Raw genomic sequence first — 27,848 nt, 5'->3', positions numbered from 1 at the left:
TTCTTGTCCTTTTCTTTATATAGTTAGATTCTAAAAACATTAATCCTAAATAATCTATTAGAAAATATTGCATTAAAAAAACTGCAATGAATTCGCTGAAAAAAATTAAGATAACTATCATGTAAAGCACAAGACTTTTTAATATAAATTATTATAATTGTATACTTTATCTTCTAACACTACCTTTCAATATTTTTTAAAAAAGTCAACTCCGTATATCATAGGCATAAAAAAGAAAAAAACGAGTGAGGCCTGGTATATTATACTGCTTTATGTTTCCAGTGCAGCTACTACAGCCAATGAGCTATTAATGATGTGTGACGCATGCTTCGGCTTCTAAGGCCTTACAGGTAGGTTCTTTTGGTTGCTTTCTTCTTGTTTCCGTTAACCATCCAATCGCGGTTGTGCGAGGCATTTTCTCTCCCTGAGATTATCGGAATTTCAAAATTGCATTAGGCTTTTGGCGTATTTGAGTCGACTTAATGGATCTATATACAACTTTCCTAATGTGTATTGGTTTCGTTCACAAAATTTGAATTTAAAACATCAGTTAAGGCTGTAATAATAATAAATAAATAAAAAAAGAGCTGAACAGAAACTAAGCTCTTTATCACATATATATATATTGGTCTTTACACATGCTTTTATATTTAAACTCAAAAGCAATAACTTAAAAGTTACACACATTTACAGGGATATATTCCACTGAAGCTCCATGCTTCGTTAGAACATTTGGATTTCAAACAAAACAATAAATAACACACAAGAAAAACTGGTTCTTTGGGTCTTCAAATTAAAAAAAAACTACTAGTACTAAATGCTTTGTATCTGGTGCTTGGTGGAGTAGCATTGAGTACAGAATGATTCAATTGCGTTGGGCACCCACTGTCAGAACGAGAGTGGGCCTTGTGATAGAACTTTCAAATTATGCCTAAACCGGAAGCCCGGCCGCAAGCCTTTCTCTGAGGTCTTTCCGCAAGATCTTTCCCGAGGGAGACTTTGGAATTGAGCCCACAAAGAAAACCCTATTGATTCTTTTGTAAAACACAACCTGCCACATATATACAGAAAATTTGGTAGCAAAATTAACACAGGAGGATAAAGTACAACTTTTGAAGGTTAATGTTTTTTGGATGTTGAAAGCCAATAAAAATACTTACATGCTTTGAGATGTATTGCTTGATTTCATCCTCGGATATCTTAGAACCGTTCGATCGTACAACAAATGCGACTGGAACCTCTCCAGCGACTTCATCTTTCATGCTGAAATAAATGATCATTAAAGTTTGTTCAAAAAGAAAAACAAATAAATAAAAGGAGTGAATCAGAATAAATATTTGTAAGCTAGCTCTACTAACGATACAACAGCAGCATCAGAAATGTTTGGGTGAGCAATTAGCATGGCTTCGAGCTCAGCTGGAGCCACTTGAAATCCTTTGTATTTGATCAGCTCCTTCAACCGATCCACGATGAAAAGCTCATCATCATCGTCAATGTAACCAATATCACCAGTGTGCAACCATCCTCGTTTGTCTATAGTTCTTTCTGTGGCCTCTTCGTCATTTAGATAGCCTAACCAAACATGGCATGGCATGGCACAACTAAGTACATCTTATTCGATTGCCTCAGTCCTTCAATAATTTGTTATGTATATATATATATATATACACAAAGCAAAAATTGGTTTTGTGGTGTTTCTTGGTGAATGTCTGGTTTTGATTAAATATTCCCCACAAGTATATATTATACGTATAACTTCGATTTAGTTTAAATTATCTTGATTTCCAAATTTAAATTTAAAAATTATTCTATTGAATGCAATAAAGAAGTATTTATCTTTATTTTATTGGCTTTGATCTTTTATTCAATTTTAAAAACTTACATTAAATGTATTAATTTATAATACTGTAATTAAACTTTTTTATTAACCGTCTACATCATATAATTCAAATGTTTGAAACATATATGAAAACACATTTAAGCAATAATGTTAATGACTGCGTTTTTTTTTTCAATAATAATTTATAAAAATAATGAGAAAGCTACTGATTTCAGTATTTGGGGAGTTAAATTTAGTTGAAAAAAACTTTTAAGGTGTTTTTTATAATTTATTAAATTTATCTTTTTTATTTTAAAATACTAAAATAATTTCTTGAATTTTTTAAAATGAATTCACTTATAATATTTTTCAACAAATTCGTAATTAAAAAGCAATTCTTGTTTAAAAAAACATGTTTTTATATGTATCTCTAAATGAATTCAAAGTACATGCGATTCTTACTTCTCTGACTTTTCTAAATATAACTACTGTTAAAGAAAATAATCTTAAACAAGTTATAATAGTTGTTTCAAAATACGTATTAAATAATTTTAAAATAATTTAAAATTTTGTAGAAGATATATATAACATGATTTAAATAATTTAGAACATAATTTTTGATAAAAAAAAATATTAAATAATATGAGTATCAATGTGTTGGTATCGATCAGTATAATTAAATTCCTTTTACGCATATATAAAATATTATATTTGATATGAATCACAACTTTAAATTAAAGTACTATATCGCGTAATCAAATACGAGATGAGTAAGGAATGCGAAAGAACTCAAAATGGCTCACCTACCACTACCAGTCATAAAGACTGGTTTTTGTAGGTTCTCCGCGGGCAAATAATTATCAAATATGGATGAAATAGTAGTTAACATTAGCAAGTAATACAAGCCGATAGGTCATGGGAAACACACGAGAAAGACTTAGTTGATAGTTTAACATTAGCAACTAATAAGATCTCTTTTATTTATTTGTGAGTAAAGAAATTAAAAGGAATAACAATAAATATAAATAAATACCTTTCATGATCTGGTTGCCTCTGATGCAAATCTCACCGGCTTGATTCCTGGGAAGTGAAGCGCCGGATTGAGGGTCAACGATCTTCATCTCCGCATTCCTTACGACGGTCCCGCACGCACCTGATTTCACCTGCAACGGCTCCTTCGCAAATGCTAAGCTCATTGAAAGTACGGGTCCTGCTTCTGTCATACCGTAACCCTGCATGCATCGCACAATCATACATCATTATTAACTTCTTCACCCCTCGCCATCTTTACATTCTCTCTGTTGTCATCGTGAGGGCACTTTCGTGGTGTTGTAGCCCCTTCATCTATAATGCGCCAAGTCATATACGTATAATACGCCGAATTTATGAATGTATAATACTCTTCATACAGTTATGCATGACTCTCTATTTTTCCCTTTAAAAAAAGTCATCTAATCGTTTTCTGGTAGTTAAGATTTTCACTTTTGGATAGAGCTTATTAATTTCGTAATATTAATAATTTTTTAACCAAAAACCTTAAACATTAGGTGTTTGCATTTTTTAAATAATGATTACCTGTCCGAGGGTGGCGTTAGGAAGCTTAGTCCTAACAGAGTCCTCAAGTTCTTTTCCCAAGGGTGCAGCACCGGACATGAGCATTCGAATAGACGACAGGTCATATCGCTCCACATGGGGGCTCTTAGCAATGGACAAAACGATGGGGGGAACAAGCGGGGCAACACTCACCTTGTGTTTCTGGATCAACTCCAGCAACGTAACGATCTCAAATTTCTGCACGATCAAAATGGCAGCCCCAACTCGAAGCCCACACAGCAAAACCGAGTTAAGCGAATAAATATGGAAAAGTGGGAGCACGCACATTACCACATCCTCGCTCCCGAGCCACAGGTTCGGATTCTCTCCGTCAACCTGTTGCGCCACGCTCGTAACTAACCCCTCGTGCGTCAGCATCACCCCCTTCGGAAGTCCCGTGGTCCCAGACGAATACGGCAGTGCAACGACGTCGTCTGGGGATATTTTAACTGCCGGGATTTCGCCCTCGTCAGCCTCCGTTAACTCCGAGAAGTGCAAGTAACCTTCCGGCGCCGTGTCAATGCACATCACTCTAACGTCATTGTCTCTCGCGAAATCCTTCACTTTGTCCACGTAGGACGCTTGCGTTATGATTAGTTTGGATTTCGACGCCGTGGCTTGTTTGGCTACCTCCGCCGGGGTGTAGAAGGGGTTTGCCGTGGTGATGATGGCGCCCCGATAGGAGGCGCCGAGGAATGCGAATACGAATTGGGGGCAGTTCTGGAGGAGGAGGAGGATGACGTCGCCTTGTGCGATGCCGAGTTTGTTGAGTCCGGCGGCGACTTTTCGGGCGGTGAGTTCTACGGTGGCGTAGGTAAAGGTTTCGGCGGTGGTGGCGTTGATGACGCATGGACGGTCTTTGAATTGGGAGAGGTTTTGGAAGCAGTAGGTGTGGAGGGGGAGATGAGTGGGGATGTAAATGTGGGGAAGTTTGGAACGGAAAATGAAATCGTCGTGAAGTTGTTCCATTGGTTGTTGTTGATTTGGTCGCTGCAAAAGGTGTGTGAGAGGCGTTTTGTTCATATGTTGTGTTGTGTGGCTTTGTGGTTTCTTGCGTGACGACACTCTCTTGCTGCTTTTGTTGTAGATTTGGTGAGGAAGGGGGAGTAACAATGGAGCTGGTAGAAATTTAGTTGAAGCCCATTCACTTTTTATGTTTTATGATTTTTTTACTAATAATTTCTTTAAAATATTGACCTTTTTTTAAATTGAGTTTATAACATTATCAATAATAATTTTTTATTATACTTATATATTTTTTAAATAATTTTTTCAGTTAAAATACTGAAGTTAGCAAAATTAAATTTTTAATTAAAAAGTATTATTAATGAATTTGCATTATAATTTTTTAACATAATTTATTTATTATTTTTAAATTGATATTTCAAAATATCCATTAATTCATTCTATTTTTTAGATTTATTACACACTTCTTTATTATTTTTATTGTTTTATATATTGTATCTATTTTCTAATATATTCTAATTTATTGTTATACTTTTATATTTTATCTATATGCACGTGTCTATATTCTAATTTGCATTCCCCGTGATCTATTTAATTAAATTGATTATATTTTAGGTAATATTTTTAATGATTTTTAATATTTTATAAAAATATATTAAATAAAAATTAAGGTATTTAACATATTAAAAACATAAAACTTTGTATTGCTATATAATAAATATTACATTTGATCATAAATATTAAATATTTTAAACTATTTTAAAATAATTAAAAAATATAGTTAACTTCGTTAACGGTGTTAAATTTATCAATAGATTGAATATTTTTATACAATTAACTTTAAAATTACTATAACTAATTGACTTTTTCTTTTTCTATTAAATTAATTAATTTCCCTTTATTAAGGATATTTTTACATATAAAAGTAAGTAATAACAAAATTAACTTATAATGGGTCTTTTAAAAAATGACGAATTCTTCAAAAGAAATCTTACGTTTGGAATCAGAAGTAGTAAAAATCTATTTTTGTCAAATAACAATAATAAGATTTTATTTAGTTTTTTAATTTATTAATTTTTTTAATAATTTCATACTTTTAAGATATTAAAAATATTTTTTATCTAAATTTTCTTATAAAACATTGAAAAAATTAATAGGTCGATCCTATAAAAGAATAACATCATTTTTATTAATTAAAATTCAGATTATGGAACATTTAATATACTTTATTAAAGTCATATATAGGAAATTAATTTAATTAAATATTTAACAAAAAATTTCCATAAAATAGACCAAAATAAATTTTTAGCAATTTTATCCATAAAATATGAGTATAATTTTAATATATTATTGATGAAATTTATTAATATTATTAATCAAATACAAATCATATTTTATTTTCTACTAAATTATTTTAAAATTGTATTTTAGGAAAATCAAGTACGTTAAAATATTTTTCCACTAAATATTACTCCTACCTAAAGATATTATTTAATGTTTCAAGTTGAATTAATTAAAATATTATTTGGACACTACTTTGGAGTTAATGGTACTAATAGACGACACAGATCACCTACCACCGTCGTTGCTTTGGTATGTAGCGCTTCATCTTCTACTGCGGTTCACCGCTTACCGTTTTATGCAAATAATAATCAAGACTTAAATATAAAAGTACTTTTCTGCATTTATTTGTGATTTTGTTTTTAGTTTTTATAATTTTTTTATATTTTTAACTTTAAATATGTCATATTTTTTATTTTTTTTCCTTCTCTTCAATGGACGGATGACAAACAGAACAAACGGAACTTTAATGTTTTTATTTTTAATCTTTACATTTATATGCATTTTTGTTTTTAGTACGTTCTTATCAATTTACGTTTGCCTCTTTTTTCTCCGTATATATTGCTCTAATGCATCAGAAAAGCATATGCTGTTGTTGTACACACGAAATTTGGTTAGAAGTTTTTGGATATAACCTCTCTATAGAGAATTTGGTGCTGAAATTCTGCAGCCCCATCTAACGATTCAAATGGAAATCTTCGTGGCAAATCTCTGTCAGCTCTGTATCAGAATATGCACAAGATAGATGATAGCTCAACATGCAATTATAACACCAGAACTTATAATGGTAATTTGATATTGCTTCTTCACCTTTAAATAATGCACCTCGTTTTGTGTTTTTCTCTTACGGACACTTAAGCGAAAACTTACTCAATTTAAAGAATATTTAGTGCTTAACTCATTCAATACATGATATGCTATTATTGGCTTCCCCAATGCTCAAACTAAAAGCTTCTGTTTCACATATACAGTAAAAATGGTCGCTGAGAAAATTGAATGTGTAAACATTGTTCAATACAGGGTATTGAGTCCTAATAAATGGTACTTGCTGTATCGATACAGGGATGGAGGCAACTCGCTGATCTAATCGATGCAAGGAATCACGTTCTAAAATTTTGGATTTCTTAAATTACTTTTACTTCGACACTACTAATTATAATTTTTTACTTTTTTACTTTACATATTTTTTCATTTTAAAAAATAAATCATATATTACTTATGTCCACATTCACAAAAAATTATAAGTAACTAACCATTCTCGTATCTAGACTAATTTAATGAATAAATACCTATTTATAACTAATATTTTTTATGAATATCAATCGATTGAGTCTGTTCAATTGTCATTCTAATATATTTACATGTGGGCCGAAGGCCTGAATGTATATTACCTGAATTTGGGCCTACACTAATGTGCAAAGCCTCAGAGTTGTTTCTTCTTTGTGGATCTGTAGCGTTGAATACACAAAAAACGAAGAACCACATTTCGACCAAAAAAATTGTTTTTTTATTTTAATATGCATCATGATATTTTTAACTAAAACAAACGGATCTCAACCTAAATACACGCATTGAAGATTTGTTTGGATAAAAAGAAATGAACGAAATTAAAGAGAATAATTAAAATGAAAATAGTTAGTGACTACTGTGACTTGATTCAGAGAAATTCTAACAACGGTTTTTTTTTTTCTAACAATTTCTTCGGGCTTGGATAGAATTTCATGATAGCTCAACTAATACATAGTAAACCGTTGCATAATTAAAACACGTAGTATACCTAAGTTATATCCAATAGGACTAATATACAGGAGCGTTTGCTAATCAACGTAGAGTGTCAAAATTATAAACGAGTGTTCTTTAATTTTTTCTAAATAAAGAAAAAAACAACAATACATTTTTTTAACACAAATTATTACCGAGTAATTTTTATTTACGTCCCACAAAATAACTTGGGTTTATTTTTTTAGTTAGTAAAACATATAACATTCACTAACAATAACATCTATTGAAAAATGTGTTAAAAACTACTTTTTTCGATATTTTTTATAAGAAACAAATGATTAAATCATTAGAATTAAGAAAAGTAATTAAGTATATTATGCTTTTTATAAATATAAATTTTATTTTAAAAATATCTATGATATTAAATAATATAGTTAATAATTTGTATATTCAATAATACTAATAAAAGAAAGATATAAAAAAAATTTAACAATTAATACATCTTGAATCTATCATTTATTTTTTATAATAAAGATTAAGAAAATATTCTATTTTATTTCTTATAAAAATAATCGAAAGAAGTAAATTGTTATTAAAATTTAATTAAAATGCATAAATAATATGTTAAAATTGTTAAATTTTATAATAATTAAGTTAAAATTTATATTGATAATATATTTCAATCATCCAACAACGCAATTTTTTTTATAATTATAATATATAAAACTTAAATTATTATTATTCTTACTCAATAGCCTAATGAAATTTGGTCAATTAATATTTAACTTTTTCAAATTTAAGAGCATGATATAAAATTATTTTTTATAATAACAATAAAGTGAAAAAATTTCACTATTATATACTTAACAACATAATTATTTTATTTTTTTATTTTGATATCTTCTCCCTCTATTTTTATTTCACTCGATGATTTTATACATAATAAACTTTTTTTTTCTTCCTCTTTTTTCACGTTGTACCTTTTTACGTATATTAGTTAACATATTGTTTAGGATAAGGAAAATTTTCTAAGTTAAAAATCATCTTGAGGGAAACTACATTTCAACAAGTTTTGAGGGTCAAGAAAGAGTCAAAAAATAGGCCTAAACATAAGGGAATATTGAAAGATTATCTAAGACCTTTAGTTTTATTAAAAGGAACACATTTCAAACTATTTTAGGAGATTTTTGTCACATTGTTGGTTTTTTTCTAAGCTGGACAAGAAAATATTTTAAGTCAACATGATTAAAAGCTTTTTTGAAGAGTTTTTGACAAAGACCCAAGTCCCTGATACTCAAAACTGCTTGAAAAGTACGACTGACAATAAAATATTCTAAGTCCACAAAACTAAAGGCTTTTTCGAGGAGTTTCCAAGTCACTGACACCCAAAACTGCTCGAAAAACAGGACTGACAAGAAAATATTCTAAGTCCACAAAAACTGATGGCTTTTTGAGACGTTTTGAGGAGTTTCCAAGTCCCTGACACCCAAAACTGCTCGAAAAACAATAAGTGATCAGAAAATATTCTAAGTCCACAAACCTGGTTGAGCTCCAAAGTCCCTCCAGAATTGCTCGAAAAACAAGAAGTGATCAGAAAATATTCTAAGTCCACAAACTTGGTTGAGCTCCAGATTTCTTCTAGAATTACTCGAAAAACAGGAAGTGGTCAGAAAATATTCTAAGTCCACAAACATGGCTGAGCTCCAATCCCTCCAGAATTACTCGAAAAATAGAAATGAGCAAAGAAAATATTCTAAGTCCACAAGACCAAGACAAGCTCTCAAAACTCCAAAAATTACTCAAGAAACAGAAATGAGCAAAGAAAATATTCTAAATCCATGAGATCAAGACAAGCTCTGAAAGCCCTAGAATTAGTCGAAAAGGGAAGGTAAGAATAAATTATTCTAAGGCCATAAACTAAATGAGCTTCCTAAGACCCTCCCAGAATAACTCGAAAGACAGAAAAATTAACTTGAAAGGTTAAGTGTAAAAGCAGTTATTAGCAGTTACCAACAATGGACAAATGTTCAACTATGTAAAGAAAAGATCGTGGGTGATAACGGTTACCAGCAGTTACCAATAGCACGATCACAAGCAATCGTGGATAATGGACGTAACAATTGAAGGCAGTTACTAAGAAGTGTCCGTAAAAGGATGAGGACGGTGGTGATCTTCCTACCTATAAATACCCCAAAGCGCCATTCTACAAGGGACGACTTTTTGCACCGTGATACCGCACCTAAATTCTCTGAAACGCTGAAACCCTGCACCGTGCCAGACACCAACTACAAGGAGACCCACGGTGGCCGCTGTTCGCCGCTGTGAGGAGTCATACGTTTACATTCACGCACCTTTACATTCTCGCATTTACCTTTCTGCATTTTAATTCCAGCTTGTTGCTTATTTCGTTTCTGCAATTTATTTCATATTTAACACTTTTTCTGTAAAGAACTTCTACGTTGTGATTCCGTTTTATGTATTTCATATTAACTATTCTTACTTAATTTGCGACGTCTATTTTACTGTTACGTTAATAACACACTTAAAAGAATCCAAAAAAGACTTAATCCAGTCTCAGATTATTTTTGAATTATTTATTTACAAAACTGTCATTTTCACCGAAAACACATATTTACAACTTTTTCTTTGTTTTTATAAAAATGGTTAGAGTATATACCCTCGAGGTTGTCATCTTTCATATTGAAATGAAAACATTAAAAGAACCCAACGAGCTCAGGCCCGCCGCCGGAAAGATAACCGTGTCCTGTTGACAGTTAAGTTTTATCGTATGATGCTAAATTATCGATTTCGTGCTGACAATGATTACAGCACATTATTTAATTTTATATATCGATTTTTCCTCTGTATTAATTTTAACACGGTATTTCGTGTATATAAACGGGTCCCACTTCGAGACCCAGTGACCAAATCAGGATTTTACACGCAGAATCTGAAATAACACAGTAATAAAACAAATTAATATAGAAAAGTATAAAAAACTGTGACACGTGTAAAGAAAAAGGCAATATTTGCATTATTTTTTGAATGATTCTAAGTTCATTTGTACTGTCATGCCTACAATCTTCTTATTATTAAATATACTTTATATTTTTAAAATGATAAATAGATACACCTTTTCATTTAATGTTTGCTTTATGAAGTATTAAAAGAGTTATTAAGCGATACATTAAATATATCATAGTTAAATCATTAAAGCTCATTGGAGGGAATTGGCTGCTGATCATTGTGGCAACCGAAGCATAACTGGGTCTAAATAGAAATGTAAATCTGTCAAACTTTTGACTTTACAAATGCAAATTATTAGACCAAGTTTTCAAACCCCAGCTTAGCTTGTTGCTAACGCGGTAATCTTTTTGTGCACGAAATGTTAATTAAGCACCCATTTCCTTCCCCTATAAGATTGTCACTTGTCAGATTAATTCACTATGTATCCTTAATTCAATCATTTAAGTTCAAACGCCAATTCATTATCCACTTGCTATAAATAATCTTTCATTCACTTGCTTCCTCTTCCTACGATATCAAACATTATAAGAACTTTTTGTGACATGGGAACGCACGAGAACAAGCAGAGAAAGTCTTTGTTAAGCCGCCTCAGAAGGGCGGTGCAGAAGGTGAGGCTCTTATTAAGCTCCACGATCAGCCACACGTGGCATGCTGCAAAAATTCTCCGCCGCGCTTCTCTGAGCAAACGCTACCTTAGTTTCAATGATCGACCCGGCTTGATGATATGTTCAGAGGAAACGGATTCGGAGGGTTCGGTTTCTTCTCTTCAGAGAACAAAGAGTTATCCTTCAGATGATGATATTGATAGAAGAGCTGAGATGTTCATAACTAATTTCAGACGGCAGCTTCAGATGGAGAGGCAAATCTCGCTGCAGCTACGTTATGGCAAGGAACATAGTTCTGAATTGGTATCTCCATGATGTTGAGTTTTAATTTTTGAGTTCGCGGGTCTGTTTGATAATGGAGGACTTTGTGTTTTTTGGGAAAGGATCTCCATTTTTTATCAAGTCAACGCGAGGTGATGGTTGGTTTTCTGTGAAGTTCCAAAGCTCCTTGCAATTTGCATTGATCGCCAAGAGAAAAATGTACAAAAAATTGTGATTTTTTCTGTGGCGGGGGGGGGGGGTGATTTGAAGTCTCTGTTCCTATTTTGTTTTTCCATTTGTAAAGTTTTAAATTTTTGGATTGTTTTAATCTTTTGTGATGATTTGCTGCGATTAGAAGAGCGTGGGAGCATTTGATGTTTTTTTATTGTTGTTCTCTTAGCTCTCTCATGTATTCGTTTCCTTCCAATTGATCTTGCATAATAAACATATTAAATTATATCAATGTATGCTTCTCTGCCAAGTTTTTCACATATACAGAAACTGAGGTTGAGAGAGATAATGCTTGTTTGTGCATATAATTGAAGGGCAACCTGAACTTTGTGTGTGACTAGCCTACGTCACTTGTTCCTTTGATTATTCTAATAACATAAGTTCACCTATCTTGAAAAGAATAGTTATAAATAGTGTTATTCTGTATGTTATACAGTATAGTTTAAACTTTAAGGATAAAATACCAAGTGCATTGGAGGACTTTCAACGATGTCATTAGCAAATATTATACAGAACGTCAGTGTTGGAAAAATGATCAACGCGAGTCTCACCATGATTACATAGATTATAGGGAACAAAAGCTTCTTCCGGTGCGTATTATGATGAGAAATCTAAAGTTAAAAAGGCACGAATATTCTGTCTAGGAAAATATCGATATATGTGTAACAGTGATACGAGATGTGGGAGTGCTCTATTCCACGAATCTCAACGAGTTTATTGAAATTAAAATTTTTTGGTGGAACAAAGACTTATCACTGTGGCCTTGATTTAATCAAAATACAAAAAACTAGAACAAGCGTAGCCACATCTACAATTACAAAGGATCAACAAACTTCCATAAGTACATTGAACTTCTGTTACATGTGTGATGAAAGAACACCCGAACCATGATCATTAACTTATCAATCCAACGCTAGATACTTGTTCTTTAGAGGTTCTGACATCATGTCATGACATGAATCATCGCTTGTAATAGGTCAAGAATAAAGCATAATTTTTATAAGATGTTGTGCTGGATATATGAGACACTAAGAAACTTTTGGAACAAACAAGATTCATCACTGTCTTGAAAAGCAGTGTAGTTCTTTGCTTGTGTTGAGTACTGTCGACAGATTTGATTGTGTTTGTAGCTTATGCTTGGAAAACCCTGACCTGCTTTACCTTATTCCTTTCTATTGTACATGTTTCCACATAGGGTTGCTCTAAGTATGTTAAACTCTGAAAATACTTGGAAAAAACCAAAGTCAAAGAAAGAAAATGAAAGGAGGCTGCCATTATTTTATTCTGTTATTTGTTGTCCGGGATGTTCTTCTTTCTTTCTTTTGGGCATACGAGAGGATTTAGACAGAACAGAGATCTCCTGTCAATGGGTTATGAACAAATTATATAAGTAAACTTCAATACCATATTCAATTTAACACTTTAAAGCTGTTAGGTTGTGGGGAATTGTCACTTATATAAGTCGTTCATTCTCTATTTTTAGGCAATATATAACATGTTCACTCATAATTGACCTTACCAACGTGCCGAAGTCCAAAGCAAAATAATCCTTGGAGAATCAAATCCTAAAGCATAAACAAAGACAACCAAGGGGGGACATGGTCATACACAATATGATCTTCCTCTTGCATGCTCCCGATGTTAGCAAGAGCACAAGCACAAACATTGAGTTTCCTATATATATGAGCAATATTCACCTCGCAATCAGAATTGATCAGCACTGATTTGCACTTACCATCCAGAATTGAAGTAAAACATTGAACTACTGCCAAGGAAACGGGGATGTTTTATTCTCTCTGTTTTTATCCCTTAAATTATATTGTATTTTAATTTTGGTCCTTGTCTTTGATTTTAGTTCTTAAAATTTTTATTTGTCCTTCGTACTAAGTAGTAGAAACTAAAACCAATAATTTTAAAATATACAAAGACTAAAAAACAAAATGAAATTTTATAAGGACAAAAATTAAAATATGGAAAATATATTTAATCCTTTTGACTTAAATATGGTTTTATACCCTGTAATCACCTATGGTATCAATTGATTCATTGTCGGCTGCAATTTGAATGCCTAAGGAACTTTTTAGATGAGATGTTGTCAGGGATCAAAGCTGGGATGAAGAAATTGTTGAACATTCTGACCAGACCAAAAGACTTACAAAGATTAAATTTCACTTACTTTTCAACATTTCTTGAGATGATCTCCCTATCCCTTTACTCTTACTACCGCTGGATGCCTGCAAAAATTTGGTAGAAAAAGAACAATCCTCTAGTGTTGACAAAAGCACTTCTAAAGCAAACGTGTTATGCATTTCTTATTTATTCTAAAAGGAACCTGTCCTATGCCTAATCAGTTACACGGTTCTTCCTGCTTTTGGTCGATCAGGCGGGGTAACGTATCCACCACTGTCAGAAAAAGATTTCGTTTATTAAGGCAGAAAAATTGATCTTTCATGAATGTTATTGTAAGTTAGCACAAGGGGAACCAGACTTAAAGCCGGTACTGGTAGAAAACTATTGTAGTTTATTATATTTTAACTGAGGACGTTAAAAAATTATTTTTTGGTCAATGGGGTTACTTGCTTCATAGTCAAGTATGGCGTGAATGATGCTCATGCCTCCCTTGTTCATGCAAGTATGCCTAATTACGAAAAGTTGACCAAAGCACTTTACCAAGCAGCCACACTCAACATATGCATGCGGCCAACATTCAGGCTCAACTCCACCATCTCAATAGCTACTTTCTCACGCCAACGTTCAATTAACTAACTAAACCCTTGTAGAATAAAGTTGCTCGATACTAGGCACATATTAGGGATATTTATTGAAAGACCAAAAAGTCCCTAATCTTGAAGAGCTAATCAAGTTATCATCACATTCTCCCAAGATCTAATTAACTAACACATGATCGTTTTCAAATATAAGAAAAAAAGTTCAATAATTTATATTGATAAACAAATACTAATTTATAAGAAGATACTGTAGAAACTAGAAAGAATTTATTGTGAATCACACTCCTCTTACAAGAGGAGAAGTCAAAAGGGAAAAAGAAATCCCAGTAGCACGAAAATGAACAACAACGCGTTACCTCTAAGAAACTTAGAAATTTATTAGCATCATCACTCGGATCTTCAACCCTCCCTACATAAAAACTACAGTTTCCATAGTTTGTTTTAAGGACCCTCAACACAATTATGGCGAAATCCACAAAGCAAAATCGAGGGCATTTCGTGCTCTCTTGTTTCATATTCATCTTCTTCCTCTGCGTGTTGGCTTCAATAAACGAGGTTCGATTCGAGGGCTTATTGAAGTTCGGTCGATGTGCTCTCTCAAACGAATCTCTGCCCATAAACTCTTCCTCTTCCAACGAAGAAGACCTTCGTATTCTCATCTCCGTTCTCACTCTCCCCGACCAATACCTACGACGACACTTCCTGCGACTCGTCTACGGCACACAAACCTTAGAGGGTGCAAAAGTGGACGTGAAGTTCGTGTTCTGTAACCTCACAAAAGAAGAACAAAAAGTTATGGTGGCGTTGGAGATCATGAGGTTCAACGACATCATGATCCTCAACTGCACAGAGAACATGAACAAGGGGAAAACCTCAACGTTCTTCTCGAGCTTGCCCCAGATTTTCAACGAAACGAACGGTCCTTACCCTCCTTACCACTACGTGATGAAAGCAGATGATGACACGTATGTGAGACTAAACAGTTTGGTGAGGTCATTGAAACCGTTGCCGAGGGAGGATTTATATTATGGTTTCGTGATACCGTGTGGAAGCATGGACCCCTTTAAACACTACATGTCTGGGATGGGGTTTGTGGTATCATGGGACATTGTAGAGTGGATTCATGGTTCGGATATTCCTAAGAAACACGTTGTGGGGCCAGAGGATAAGGTGTTTGGAGATTGGATGCGATGGGCTCGGCGTGGAAAGAATAGGTATAATGCCAAGTGGTCTATGTATAATTATCCTGATCCACGCTCGGTTTGTAGCCACGATCTTTGGCCAGATACTATTGCGGTTCATTTGTTGAAGAATCAAGAGAAGTGGATTCGGACTCTTAGCTATTTCAACCACACTGATTCTTTGAAGCCATCCAAGTTGTACCATATAGCTTAGCTATTAGGTGATCTTAACGTTCTCTTTTCAGTTTCACCATTTTGTTTATTTTATTTTATTTTTTAATATGTGATGATGATAATAAAAATAATACCATGTGATATTTCATTTTGGGGGTCTTAGTAATTTGTTGGGGAGGAGAGAAGAGAGCACTCGATTTTGTAGTTTTTATATGCAATTTTGAAGCGTACCTGATCTATAATTGTTGTGGAACAAGAGGGGTGATAGTGAATTTGAGATTTCAAAGATTAGGGACCTCCAAAAGAAGTGAATTACTTCAAATGGGGAAACAGAGTCAGTGAATGCTGGGCAGAGGAAACAGGCCAGAGCAGAGCATGCAAACACTATGGGAATCCCATTATATAGTATTGTGGGAGAACAAAAGAGATCTGTGGGCATTTTCTACTAACTTGAAGTAACATGTTAAGAATTTGTACTGTTCACTTGGGCAGAATTCAGAAATCCTCTTCTTCATCTTTGGTACATGTCTTCCTGTGCTTTCTTTTTTGTCTCTTATTTTGAAAGGCAAAATGCCTTCTTGTTTGCTTCTGCTCGTTAATATTATTGCTCCAGTTCAATACTCTTTCCAAGGCCCAGTGATAAGGAAGCTTTTGGGTTGGACTGCTATACGGATCGTACGGTCCAAAAATAAATGAAACTTAATAAGGGTCAAGCCTGCATGTTTATTGGTCTACTCAGTTGGATCATCTTTGTGCCCAAAAATAATATCAAAGTTGTAATTTTCAATGATAGTATTTTGATTATTTATAGTGTATAATGTCTCTAATCTTTTGATTAAAAGGTTATATGAAGGAAGCATGCTTCAAATATAAATATACCACACTAATAATAAAAATAATCAAAATTTTAACTTTGATTGTTTTATCAAAACAAGCATTTAAAGAGAGGCTTTGATCATTAAATTAATTTAATAATTTTATATTTACAAATTATGCATCTGATAATTAAACAATGTACTCACCATTATGAATAAGATGATGATGAAATTAATGTTAAGAAAAAAATGAAGACAAACTTATTAATGGATTAAAATTAAGGATATATTTAGGTAAGTAACTTAATTAAATGCTTATTTATTCACTATATATTATGTAAGAAGTTATTTATAAATTAAAAACATTATTTTAATAAATTATATAAAAAAATATTTATTTTATTTAAATTATAAATTATTTTATTGGTGATGAGAGAGAAGAGTGTCCACTACCCAGGTTAGACGGGCAATTATGGATCGGGCGAGAGAACCAGGCTGGGCAGCATTCAGGGCAGACCGCACCATAATAGAGCTAACGAAAATGGTCTAATAAATATGAGAATGGAGCCATTCTTTTTCCTTATGAAACGAGTGCGTCACTAACTAGACCGCGAAATCAATGGCACGAAAGGTATTCAAATTAGAAACAGTGTCAATTAAGTAAATTGGGTATAGGGTCTTAACTATCCGACCAATGCGATTCATAGTTTTGATATATCTTTTTAACGAAACGGGTCATTCGTCCGCGGATAGGCCACGTCACAGTTTAAGTCAGGCCCGGTTGCGAGTTGAGACCCGGGCCATTGCTTTTTCTTGCGCAGCCCACAGAGAGAGAGAGAGAGAGAGAGAGAGAGACAACGACCCATACGCTCCCACTCCTTCCTTTGGCGGCGGCGTCGTTTTCTCTTCGTTCATTCACCCTCTGTAAGGTTTCTGCATCTTCATGTTGTAACCCGTTGCCCTTTCTACTACTTTTGAAGATTTATTCCACTTTTCTTTTTCTCTCCGATTAATTGTTATTTGGCTCTTGATTGTGGTTGTTTGTGCTGGGAAGAGTTATTGTTTCGTTTGGGTATTTTGTCGAGCATCTGGCGCGTACGAGATCAGAAGATGCGATTTGATTTAGTTTTATAATATAGTGTACCGACAGGAGTAGTGGAGAGTAATGAGAAGGTGTTGCACTTTATTTTGAGAGGGGTTGGCGGAGTCCTGTATTTTGGTTTTATTTATCTTTTTGGACTTGTGCGTGAGAATAACGCACTTGTTCAGCTCGAATTCACAATTAGTTGTGTGTCAAGTTCGTCTGAAGCTAACCCAATCGTTTGTGTTGATGTGAATATTTAAGATTAATTTTCAAATTGACTGTATCAATAAGGTCTGATTTGTGTAAGTTAACTTTGTGAGCTTGAAATCATGATATTGAAAATTACGCTACGGTTGGGATAGCTTGAAGGAACATAAATGCCTTTCCTGTTGAGTAGAATAATTAGTAAAATTACTATGCATTACTGTGACTAATAAATTCCAGAGGAAACTTTATTGTCCTCACGATTCTCTAGGGGTTGCTCGGAACCTCACTTTATCTTTTCCTGGAACAATTTACTGATTATATATATGGGTTACACCTGTATGAACCTGCTTACATTACTTGCATAAATGCTCATAGTTCTTCCACCACTTCAGTGTCGTTGAGGCTTACTAGCTGAATAATTTTATTACTAATCTTTTATTACAATAGAAAATATTGCATTTGAACGTGTTCACCCTTCAACGCATGGTACTGTTATGATCTTTGTTATTCTTCTTTGTTCTAGTCCTGTTTTGTATTTATCAGTCCCCCCCCTTCTCTCCCCAAAGAATTTGACAATAAAAATATGAAATAATAATTGTGTTACTGCAGGGTTTGGTGCATTTCATTCTGACTCATTATGGGCAATGGTCCAGCGCCATTTTCTGAGATTGGCAAAAGGGCAAAAGGTAAATCTCCGTTTAGAATAATAACATAATCATTTTTGTGTGTGATTGCCCAAAGATTTTTTTAAATGTAGTCCAGCACAATCATAGACACATGAATAACATCCCATTGCCAGTTTCTGGGTGCAAATATGTTCCCTCATTGGAATATGGAATAACACATTGATTTGTGCATTAAAATTCATTACTCATTCACCCATTGCTTACACATGCATCAAATATGCTGGACATGATACAGTAAATGTCTGCAACAACTTTTGTGATTGCCTTCATGTATTTTCAACGGGTAAAAAGGGGTAGAGGGGGACAAGAAAAACTTTAGAAAAGGTTATTAAAGAGAACTTTTGATTAATAAAATTACTTTAAATTTGGTTTTTGACCAAGGTCAATGGCATCATGTGATCTATGTAACCAATCTCACCTAGTAGAATAAGGCTTGGTTATTGTTGTGGTTGTTGTTGTTACATTTTATTGCGTGCCTGATTTTCTTATCACTGTCCACTTTTAATATACATAACAATTGAGACTTCTCAACTATTCCAATTCCCAAATATCATGAACAAGTTCAATAGACATTCTCAATTTAGATCATGGGCTTCTCGGTGACCTGCATTGTACACCAGTCTGTTTTACGAAAACTATGTTAGCCAACAAATTGTCTCTAAACCTTACCTTCTTTCAAAATCCCTTTCAGCTCATCACAGGGACATTTAACTTGTTGGATTCTTTATATTTCCTATCAAGTTACATATAATCTGTTTTGTTAAATATACCAGTGACGTTAAAATCTGAATGATCTTTTTTGTATGCAGACCTCTTGTACAAGGATTACAACTTTGATCACAAGTTTAGCCTGTCAATTCCAAATGCCACTGGATTGGTAAAATGAGTGCAACCTTTAGTCTGTCCTTCTGTCAAATATTCCTGATCTCACTTTCTATTTTCAATTTGGCAGGGCCTTGTAGCTACAGGATTGAAAAAGGATCAAATTTTTGTTGGTGACATAAATACACTTTACAAGACTGGAAATACTACAGTGGATGTTAAAGTTGATACATACTCTAATGTAAGAAATAGAGGTCTTCTTTTTATCAAATATGCTTCATTTTATATGTAGATAGTGTTGCTACTACTGCCACTCTTAATCTGTTGGTGAGTGATGGTAGCAAAAGTTCAAACTTTTTAAGACTGGTTTAGTTATGTATGTTGAGTAAACCTAAATTGGTAGTAAGTAGGATGATTCCTTGAAAATTTTCCATCTTATAAGAAAAATAATATTTTATCTGATTTCCTCTTCAGGTATCTACAAAAGTGACTGTGAATGATATCTTTCATAGCACAAAAGCAGCTTTGAGCTTTAATATACCCGATCACAAGTCAGGAAAGGTGAATATATTCCAGCTTTCCCAGTGTGAGACAATGTTAATACATGCTTCATAAGACTGAATTCAAGTAATGCAGTGTTTTCATTTGTTCCTTAAGATACTTTAAAGGTTACCTTTAATTCTTTATTGAAGAGGATTTTGTAAATATAATGACCCTGTTAGAGTGTAACTCATCCTGGCCAAGGAATTGATAATAAAGTTTTCAGCTAAGTAACTTAAGATAGCAAAATGGATTGTGTTCCTTATTATCTCAAGCTATGTTGAAAATCATGGGTTGGCTTATTATGAATGCTAGTTGATTCACTTGATTGAGATTGGTTGCTAGTATATAATCAGAAGTCACTAGTTGATAAGCTAATGCAGCAAATCATAAAGTTTTAAAAAGGAATGTATGCTATTTTTTGTGAGTGGGAGATGTGGTAGAGAGATCGTCTCTTTTTCATAGTAATACTTATCGGTAATGATTTGGAATTGTAACAAGGATAAACTGGTTTTATTTGGGCAGTAGCTTAACAAGTCCATGACACAGCCTCTCTAGTCATGGGGTTGTGGCTGCTTATATTTCGCAGTTTGACCCTTGCTGACCCCTCAATGGTGGGAGCTTCCTGCGCTAGGCCATCCTATTTTTTTTAATGCCCAGTAATATGCATCCAATGGATTTACTTTTGGCATTCTTACCATATATCTGATTGTGCAATATTATATCAGCTGGATGTGCAGTACCTTCATCCTCATGCCGCCATTGATTCTAGTATTGGCTTGAATCCATCCCCTCTATTGGAGCTTTCAGCAGCAATTGGCAGCAAAGATCTTTGTATGGGTGCTGAAGTTGGATTTAATACAACTTCTGCTTCATTCACAAAATATAATGCTGGGGTTGCCTTCAATAAACCAGATTTCTCTGCAGCACTTATGCTGTAAGTGATGTTGGTACCATATTTTCCTGTTTCAGTTTTATGTCCTAATATCTTGTTATTATTCATGTTCAATAACCAATAACCTGTGTTTTTTTAAATGTTTTCAAACTAGAAGCTGAGAAGACCTATCTGAAAGGATAGATAAAATTGTGAATCTTATAAAACATTTCAAGAACTTGATAGTTTTTGGACAACTAAAGCTGTGTGTCCAAGATATGAACTGAACTAATTGCTAGTAGACTGAATTCAATGATGCGAGTGCTATTAATATAATTTTGAATTTTATTTAAATTAAATAAATCCAGCATTGATTGAAGAAACTAAAACTCATGCAAATTACTGGTATTTAAAATCACTAGTATATCTCCTAATTTTTGTAATGAGGTGGACAATTGTATGATTTGCTTGAAAATTTCTATGAAACTTGGGATGTTTCAATTGTAAAGTCTATGATATGGGGAACGGATACCGGCAGTTAACATCTTTGAAGATATTCGTGAAATAACTACATTTATGTTTTATTTCTTGTAATTTTTTTTATTCGTTTTCACTTGAGAGATAAGCTATTTCTGGAAAATATATGATATATAATATAACTGTAGCTGCATACATTTTAGAGTATATCACATAATCAGCGACCAATTAAAAAATGAGTCTGTTTTGGAAACTCCAGACACTAGGATATAGGAGGGTTATCCAAACGTATATTTGTGGAAAGTACTGTTTTCTTTCCATTTTTTTAGGCCTTTTTGCTTACTGTATGTGAAAGATTTGTTTTCATCTACACAAGTTACTGGATTCAAGAAATGTGTTAATGTGCTTTGATAGGGTATGTAGCTTTTACATAACAATATCATTGACTCTGTGTGCAGGGCTGATAAAGGACAGATCCTGAAAGCTTCTTACATTCATTACGTTGATCGCCCAGATGGATTTACGGTTGCGGCTGAAATATCTCACAAGTTTTCCACCCTTGAAAACAGATTTACCATTGGGAGCTCACAGTCAATAGATCCACGGACAGTTTTGAAGACACGATTCAGTGATGATGGCAAAGCTGCCTTCCAATGCCAACGAGCATGGAGGCCAAATTCCCTCATAACCCTGTCTGCCGAATATGATTCCACGAAGATCTTTAGTTCGTCCACGAAGTTCGGTCTTGCTCTTACTCTCAGGCCTTAGCACTGTCTGCCTATTAAATCTTATTTGATGACTTCAAAGTTACCATTCCATCATTTTAAATTGTTTACAAAACCCTTGGTGGGTTGTTTTAAGCCCTATCATCATAAGGCAAACCAAAGGAATCAGTAATATTTGTGAAATCTTCTAAAGCGGCACGGAAAGAGGACCCAGTTTTGATATGCTTACATAATGGCTAGAGTTTTTGTAGCTGATTTATAATACTGCCATTCAACATCTAGCATATGACTTTGGATTTGATATAGTGACTCATGGTCGGGTGGATTGTGGATGCCCGATATCTATGTTCATCTTTTTCACGCAATATCTTCCCATGACTCTTATTTCATGGTTCTTTTTCTCCAGTTCCTCGTCTACCCTGTGGTTGGGTAATAATGCACCAGAAGTGTTCGGAGATACTTGGTTTATCGGGAATAGTTGAACAATTGCAAGTTAGATAATATTTTTATGTTACTGTTATGTAGTTTGAATAGAATAAGAGGAAGTGATATTTTTCATGGGGCAAATGTTAATGTTAATTTATTTAGTAATTACATTTTTTTTATTAACCTTACCTATAAAAATGAACAGTATGGAGAAATTGGATTGGATGTCTAAAATTTAAGGAAATTAAACGAGATGAAGACGCTATAACAACATATTTCAATTAAATAATTAAGATTATTCAATTTCAAGGTAGATACAATGCTTGCATACATTAGATTCTAACCAACTACACTGGTGATAATAAAAATAATATGAATTTAGCAATGTTTTTCAGAACATTGAATAGAGAAATAAAAGCAAAAAAAAAAAAAAAAACAACTGAGAAAATTAGTATATAGTGTTGAAAATGTAAAAATTGATTTAATAATTAATTTTTAAATAAATAAAAACATATACTAAAGTATGTTTTTATTTTAATTTTAAAAGACTGAATGTTTTAAACATTATTTTTTTTTTTTTCATCCATCAAATATAAAAGATAATCTCATCTCACCTAATAAATTATTAAAAAACTAAACAAATACTGTAACATTCAATTTTAAAACGACTAAACTTTAAACAAGATAAATGTAAAAAAGGTAACTAGTACTTCCCGCAACAAATCCAAATGTAGAACAAACACAAACGAAAAAACGATGTATTTTTAAATAATTATGACGTCAAATAAATTTTAGCGACAAACTTGCTTGGCATACAGATAAACGATGTATTTTTGTCAACATTTCAACGCATTAAATGCGAATAAATTAACCTAAATAAGTCTGAAATGCATAATTACAGTCTAAAAAATAGAAAAAGAAAAAAGAGAGAAAAATGACGAATAGAATTAAATTAACTCGGAAGCTAGCTAAAATGAGGAAAGGGCAAAGACAAGGAGCAAGACAATAGCATAACGTGAAGAGGGAGTGAGAGTTTTTGTTAGCTGTTGTGTGGATCTTGGGTGTGAAAATGTCACACAGCGATACAATACCCCTTCACCCATCTTCCCAATCCGACATCGACGAGATCGAAAACCTCATCAACGCGAGCGTCCAATCAGCACCGCCCACAGTCCCTCCGGCAAGACCCCCCAGTCCCCCACGCGCCTCCATTCCCGTCTCCGTCTCTTCCACTCCTTCCCCCTTCATTCCCTCCAACCTCCCTCCCCTCCCCAAATCTTCCTCCGCCGTCCCTCCCCCACCTCCTCCGCCCCGACCCGACATCGCCTCCTCCGGATTCGGACCCGCCCCTAATACCCTCACCGAACCCGTATGGGACACCGTGAAACGCGATCTCTCTCGAATTGTGAGCAATCTGAAGCTTGTTGTGTTCCCTAACCCTTACCGTGAGGATCCCGGTAAGGCCCTTAGGGATTGGGATCTCTGGGGTCCCTTCTTCTTCATCGTGTTTCTCGGCCTCACCCTCTCTTGGTCTGCCTCTGTCAAAAAGGTATGCATCCATCCATTTCTTTACTTATAGATCGTAAATCGTGCTTTCTTGATCTGCATTTCTCAGCTGATGCAATAACTGTTATGTTAGTTGATCACGTCTCTCAGCTGATTTACTGTTAGGTTTTGACTCAGGAATATTTGTGATTAGCTAGTTTAGTTGAATGTAATTCACTTGGGAGGGATATTGTGCCTGATCTTCAGCGTTATTGATTGTGAATTTGTGCAACAATTAGTTGGTTTTTCATTAATTGCTATTTTTTCCTGCGATTGTCTTCAATTTGTGGTTTGGCAATTGGTTCTTCACATACTGTCAACACTTGCTATATTTTGATTATCTTTGTGTGTTTTTATACCATAGGGATTGGAAGTTTGGAACACGTCAGTTTTTATAATAGAGAAGTAAAAGCCTTGTTTTATTTTTTATTGTCTTCATAAATTCTGATTTTTTTTTTTAGATTGCATTTGTTTGCCAGAAATGTGACAGTGTTCATATTATTTATCTGAATTTTAGAGTTTTTCTTATATGATTTTTTGAGATTTGTATTTGTAATTCTGAAAGATTTATTGTCTTTTGTAAACTTTTTCCTCCCTTTAAATTGCTTCAGCCTTACAAACTTATCTGACCTATGCATTTTGCCATCTCTTTGCAAAGATCAAATTGTGATCAATTCATATGTCATTATCTGGATGTGCATGCCATTTCTTTTTCTATATTGCCATAAACAATCAACTGCAACCACTCAAAGGGAGGGGTGCTGTTTGAATTTCCCTGAAGAGCTGAGGGACTTGTAGCTTTGATGGGATTTCTAGTGAGTAAATAATGTGGAATCCTTCAGTATATGACTGAAGTGTCAGTGGACTTAACTATTATTACTAAAGGGCATCCAACTATTAGGGTAGTTCTGTGAGTTTCAGTATCACGGCACGGCAAAATGTTGATTTGATTTACATAGTCACATGAACTGAAATGCAGTACGTTTTCGTATTGGTTTGTTTTGATTTGTGCTGCAAATCACTCAGAGCAGCGTTCCAGACTCCCTCTCTCACTATGCCAATGTGGTTGAACAAAACCCATTTCAACTGGCTCCCGTGGCCATGGCTGTGAGCCTCTCAAAGGTCCACTGCATCCCCCTTTGTCTCTCTTGCCGTTGCCCCTCTCAGATCCACATCATGTTGGAGGTGATATAATGGAAATGGAAAGCTTTTATTCCATTCTTATTCTCGACCATAGAAAAAGCAAGAAGGCACGCTGATCAATAACTTACTGGGGGAACGTAAAAGATAAGGCAGCATGGGTAAATGAAGAAAAAAGTTGAAAAATCTGTTTAACAGATTATTATTATTCATGGATATATATATCAAGAGTGTACCAATTTGTATTTTGAAATGTACTGTAAACACAAATAGCGAAGTAACTAGGTTTTCCTCTCATGTATCACATATTTTATATAATAACATAGCCGTACTGCAGAAACTGCATATTAGATAACTACGTATAGGACTCTTTTGGGGAGTTTGTTTTGGTCCTTTTTTCAAGATTCTTTACCAGTTGTTTCTTACATTAATTATGTTCTTACAAAAACACACTTAATAGAGACAAAATAATTATTTAGGTAGAAAAAGAGTATATTTTGAAAAAAAAAATCAAATTATGGATAAATTTAATGTCATTAATGAAGTTAACTACATTTCTTAATTCTTGTGAAGTAATTAAAAGTGTCTTATATTTAGGATAAGAGGTAATTTACTGTACATATTGTCTTAAATTTCAGTTGGGAAACTATGAATTTACTGAGGGGGATGATGTAGTGATTAGTCCATGCAGCTAGAAGTTGTAAATAACTTTGCCAATTGTTGCTCTTATATTGCCATTGTATTATTGAATAATCATTTAGAGGACATACACCACTTTAAAACTTTAACTGTTGTCTGGTTCAGTTAGTATCAGGGGTTCAAATTTCTGAGTTCACTCCTTTAGCCCTTTGTATACTATATTCTACTCATTTTGTAAGCTGTCGACCTTTTTTGTACTCTGCATTAGGGTGTGTCTTGACACAGTGACAAGGTTGTTCCCTTATGACCTAGAATTTTGTGGTTCCAATCTTGAAAACAACCTCTCTACTTGCAGGTGTAAGGTTGTATACATCTGCCCTCCCCAAACCCCACTAAGTTGAAGCCCCATGCACTAGGCCTTTTTGTAGTTTGCATGATGTGCTGTATAATTACAAAATGAATTTGATCAATTTTAGTCATATTTGTTCTAAGTTCTAACATCTTTTTATCTGATTGTTTCTCAGTCTGAGGTTTTTGCTGTTGCATTTGCTTTACTTGCTGCTGGCGCTGTAATTTTGACATTGAATGTACTGCTTCTGGTAATAGCCTCTCTTTCTCTTTTTTATAATCATATTTTTGTGTCAACTTTAGTTTTGCCTCAATGTTGTCCAATTGGGAGAGAAAAATGGTGGGGGTCCTGGCCCAACCACTCCCGAAATTATACTTTGATGAATGAGGGAAAATACATGACTCTGTTTATCACTTCAAAATTTCAGGGCGGACACATTATTTTCTTTCAGAGTCTGAGTCTGCTGGGTTATTGCCTGTTCCCTCTGGACGTTGGTGCATTAATTTGTATGTTGAAGGACAATGTCATAGTGAAAGTGGTTGTGGTGTGTGTGACATTGGCTTGGAGCTCTTGGGCAGCATATCCTTTCATGAGTTCTGCAGTCAACCCTAGGAGAAAAGCTCTTGCGCTCTACCCAGTTTTTCTCATGTATGTATCTGTTGGTTTTCTCATCATTGCCATTGACTAAATGCATCAATGCTTGTGATTTCTTTTTTCCGATAACCACTTGGAATCTGCTTCTGAATAGGAATTTTTGTTTGATGATACCTTTTTTTTCAATTCTTTTCTGCCTTTCTTTTGTGCCGGCCCCGCTTTTTTTTGGTTTAAAATTTGGCTAGATATATTTGGAGACAGACAGACAGTTGTATAATATACGTGGAAAGTATATGATGGGATCAAACATGCTGCCAGCCATCTCGTTTAAGTATTGTTTTCCCGTCCTGTGTTATATGTTATTTTAATATGTGAATGTAAACCGATAGGATTGAAGGACCCAAACAAATAGATTATTTTATATTTTGGCTACATGCTGGCAACTTTGCAGAGTATGTTACTCTTATAAACATACCACCTCACATTTTAATGGTTTTCATTTGATCATCTGTTTTTCACACTTATTCTTTGATTCTACCACTGAGAAAAGTGTGTGAGATGTAACCCATTAATGGATGCGGAGGAAGGTTTTTCCAACTTAGTGGATTCTGTTACTTCCGTGGGTTTCAATTTAATATTTCTTTTGCATGGGCCGCATGACTGCAAATTCTATCTTTTAACGTTTGCAAACTGGACGGGTGGCTGAACTATGTGCTGAAGAAAAGTGTATATCAAATTTAATTAAATGTTGCCTGATAGTCTACACAATTGTTTTTATATGACAAGTGCACAACCTGTGTCGATCAGCTGCATTTGGTATTCTACCGAAGATGGTAGCTAAGTTTTAGTAGTATAAAACGGTGTGCGATTTTTTCTACTATCGTACAGAAATTTTTGTTAAGATTAAGATTATGATATATTTAAAATTAAATCAAGGGTGAATAAATCTTTACTTGTACACTGTATAGATTGATAGATAAACTCTTTCTCCTCATAAAACTAACGGAGTCGTTGATAGGATGTTGAGGTAGAGAAAACAAAGGAAAAAAAGTAAATGATGGCTTGCCTTTTTTATAGGATTTTTTTGGGTGAAATTTTATAAGACAATTTATGTGCAGTATTTTAGGTGAAACTAAAATTTTAATTTATTAAATCATAAATAAAGGTCAACGTTAAAAATAGACAGTAATTATTAAGGTGAAACTTTAATATTGATTAAATAACAACCAAAATGAAACTTATGATACTACATTTGAAGTTTGATTTTATAGGATGG

At 33.8% G+C, this 27,848-nt stretch overlaps 5 protein-coding genes across 7 annotated transcripts; 4 read left to right on the top strand and 1 right to left on the bottom strand.

Annotated features, from left to right (window-relative positions):
• Positions 1–779: 779 nt before the first annotated feature.
• Positions 780–4,381, bottom strand: LOC113846296 (4-coumarate--CoA ligase 1-like). Its single transcript, XM_027474383.1, has 5 exons — positions 3,395–4,381; positions 2,853–3,051; positions 1,359–1,572; positions 1,161–1,263; positions 780–1,051 (listed from the first exon to the last, which is right to left on the bottom strand). Exons 1-5 carry the CDS (start codon positions 4,379–4,381, stop codon positions 932–934), a joined length of 1,623 nt encoding a protein of 540 aa, XP_027330184.1. The 3' UTR covers positions 780–931.
• A 6,629-nt stretch (positions 4,382–11,010) lies between these two features.
• On the top strand, positions 11,011–11,388 carry LOC113848478. Its single transcript, XM_027478012.1, has one exon. It carries the CDS (start codon positions 11,011–11,013, stop codon positions 11,386–11,388), a length of 378 nt encoding a protein of 125 aa, XP_027333813.1.
• Positions 11,389–14,756: 3,368 nt separating this feature from the next.
• LOC113874751 (beta-1,3-galactosyltransferase 6) lies at positions 14,757–15,689 on the top strand. Its single transcript, XM_027512965.1, has one exon. It carries the CDS (start codon positions 14,757–14,759, stop codon positions 15,687–15,689), a length of 933 nt encoding a protein of 310 aa, XP_027368766.1.
• Positions 15,690–17,153: 1,464 nt separating this feature from the next.
• On the top strand, positions 17,154–22,491 carry LOC113846450 (mitochondrial outer membrane protein porin 6). Of its 3 annotated transcripts, none has more exons than XM_027474744.1 (7): positions 17,155–17,393; positions 18,365–18,441; positions 19,251–19,318; positions 19,394–19,504; positions 19,738–19,824; positions 20,532–20,740; positions 21,613–22,143. In XM_027474744.1, the coding sequence occupies exons 2-7, from the start codon at positions 18,393–18,395 to the stop codon at positions 21,920–21,922; spliced, it is 834 nt and encodes a 277-aa protein (XP_027330545.1). In that variant the 5' UTR covers positions 17,155–17,393; positions 18,365–18,392; the 3' UTR covers positions 21,923–22,143. The 3 variants fall into 3 exon arrangements, with proteins under 3 accessions (XP_027330546.1, XP_027330545.1, XP_027330544.1); XM_027474743.1 differs by having other exon boundaries at positions 17,156–17,388; positions 21,613–22,483; XM_027474745.1 differs by having other exon boundaries at positions 17,154–18,441; positions 21,613–22,491.
• Positions 22,492–23,265: 774 nt separating this feature from the next.
• LOC113846950 (protein YIPF6 homolog) lies at positions 23,266–27,182 on the top strand. Its single transcript, XM_027475731.1, has 3 exons — positions 23,266–23,854; positions 26,154–26,228; positions 26,406–27,182. The coding sequence occupies exons 1-3, from the start codon at positions 23,375–23,377 to the stop codon at positions 26,664–26,666; spliced, it is 816 nt and encodes a 271-aa protein (XP_027331532.1). The 5' UTR covers positions 23,266–23,374; the 3' UTR covers positions 26,667–27,182.
• Positions 27,183–27,848: the final 666 nt, after the last annotated feature.

The sequence above is a fragment of the Abrus precatorius genome, unplaced genomic scaffold (assembly GCF_003935025.1).
Source record: "Abrus precatorius isolate BTA unplaced genomic scaffold, Abrus_2018 Scaffold8, whole genome shotgun sequence".
In the NCBI taxonomy this organism is placed as follows: Eukaryota; Viridiplantae; Streptophyta; class Magnoliopsida; order Fabales; family Fabaceae; genus Abrus; species Abrus precatorius.
The sequence above is the reverse complement of the archived record's forward strand: the minus strand, read 5'-3'. Positions and strand labels throughout refer to the sequence as shown.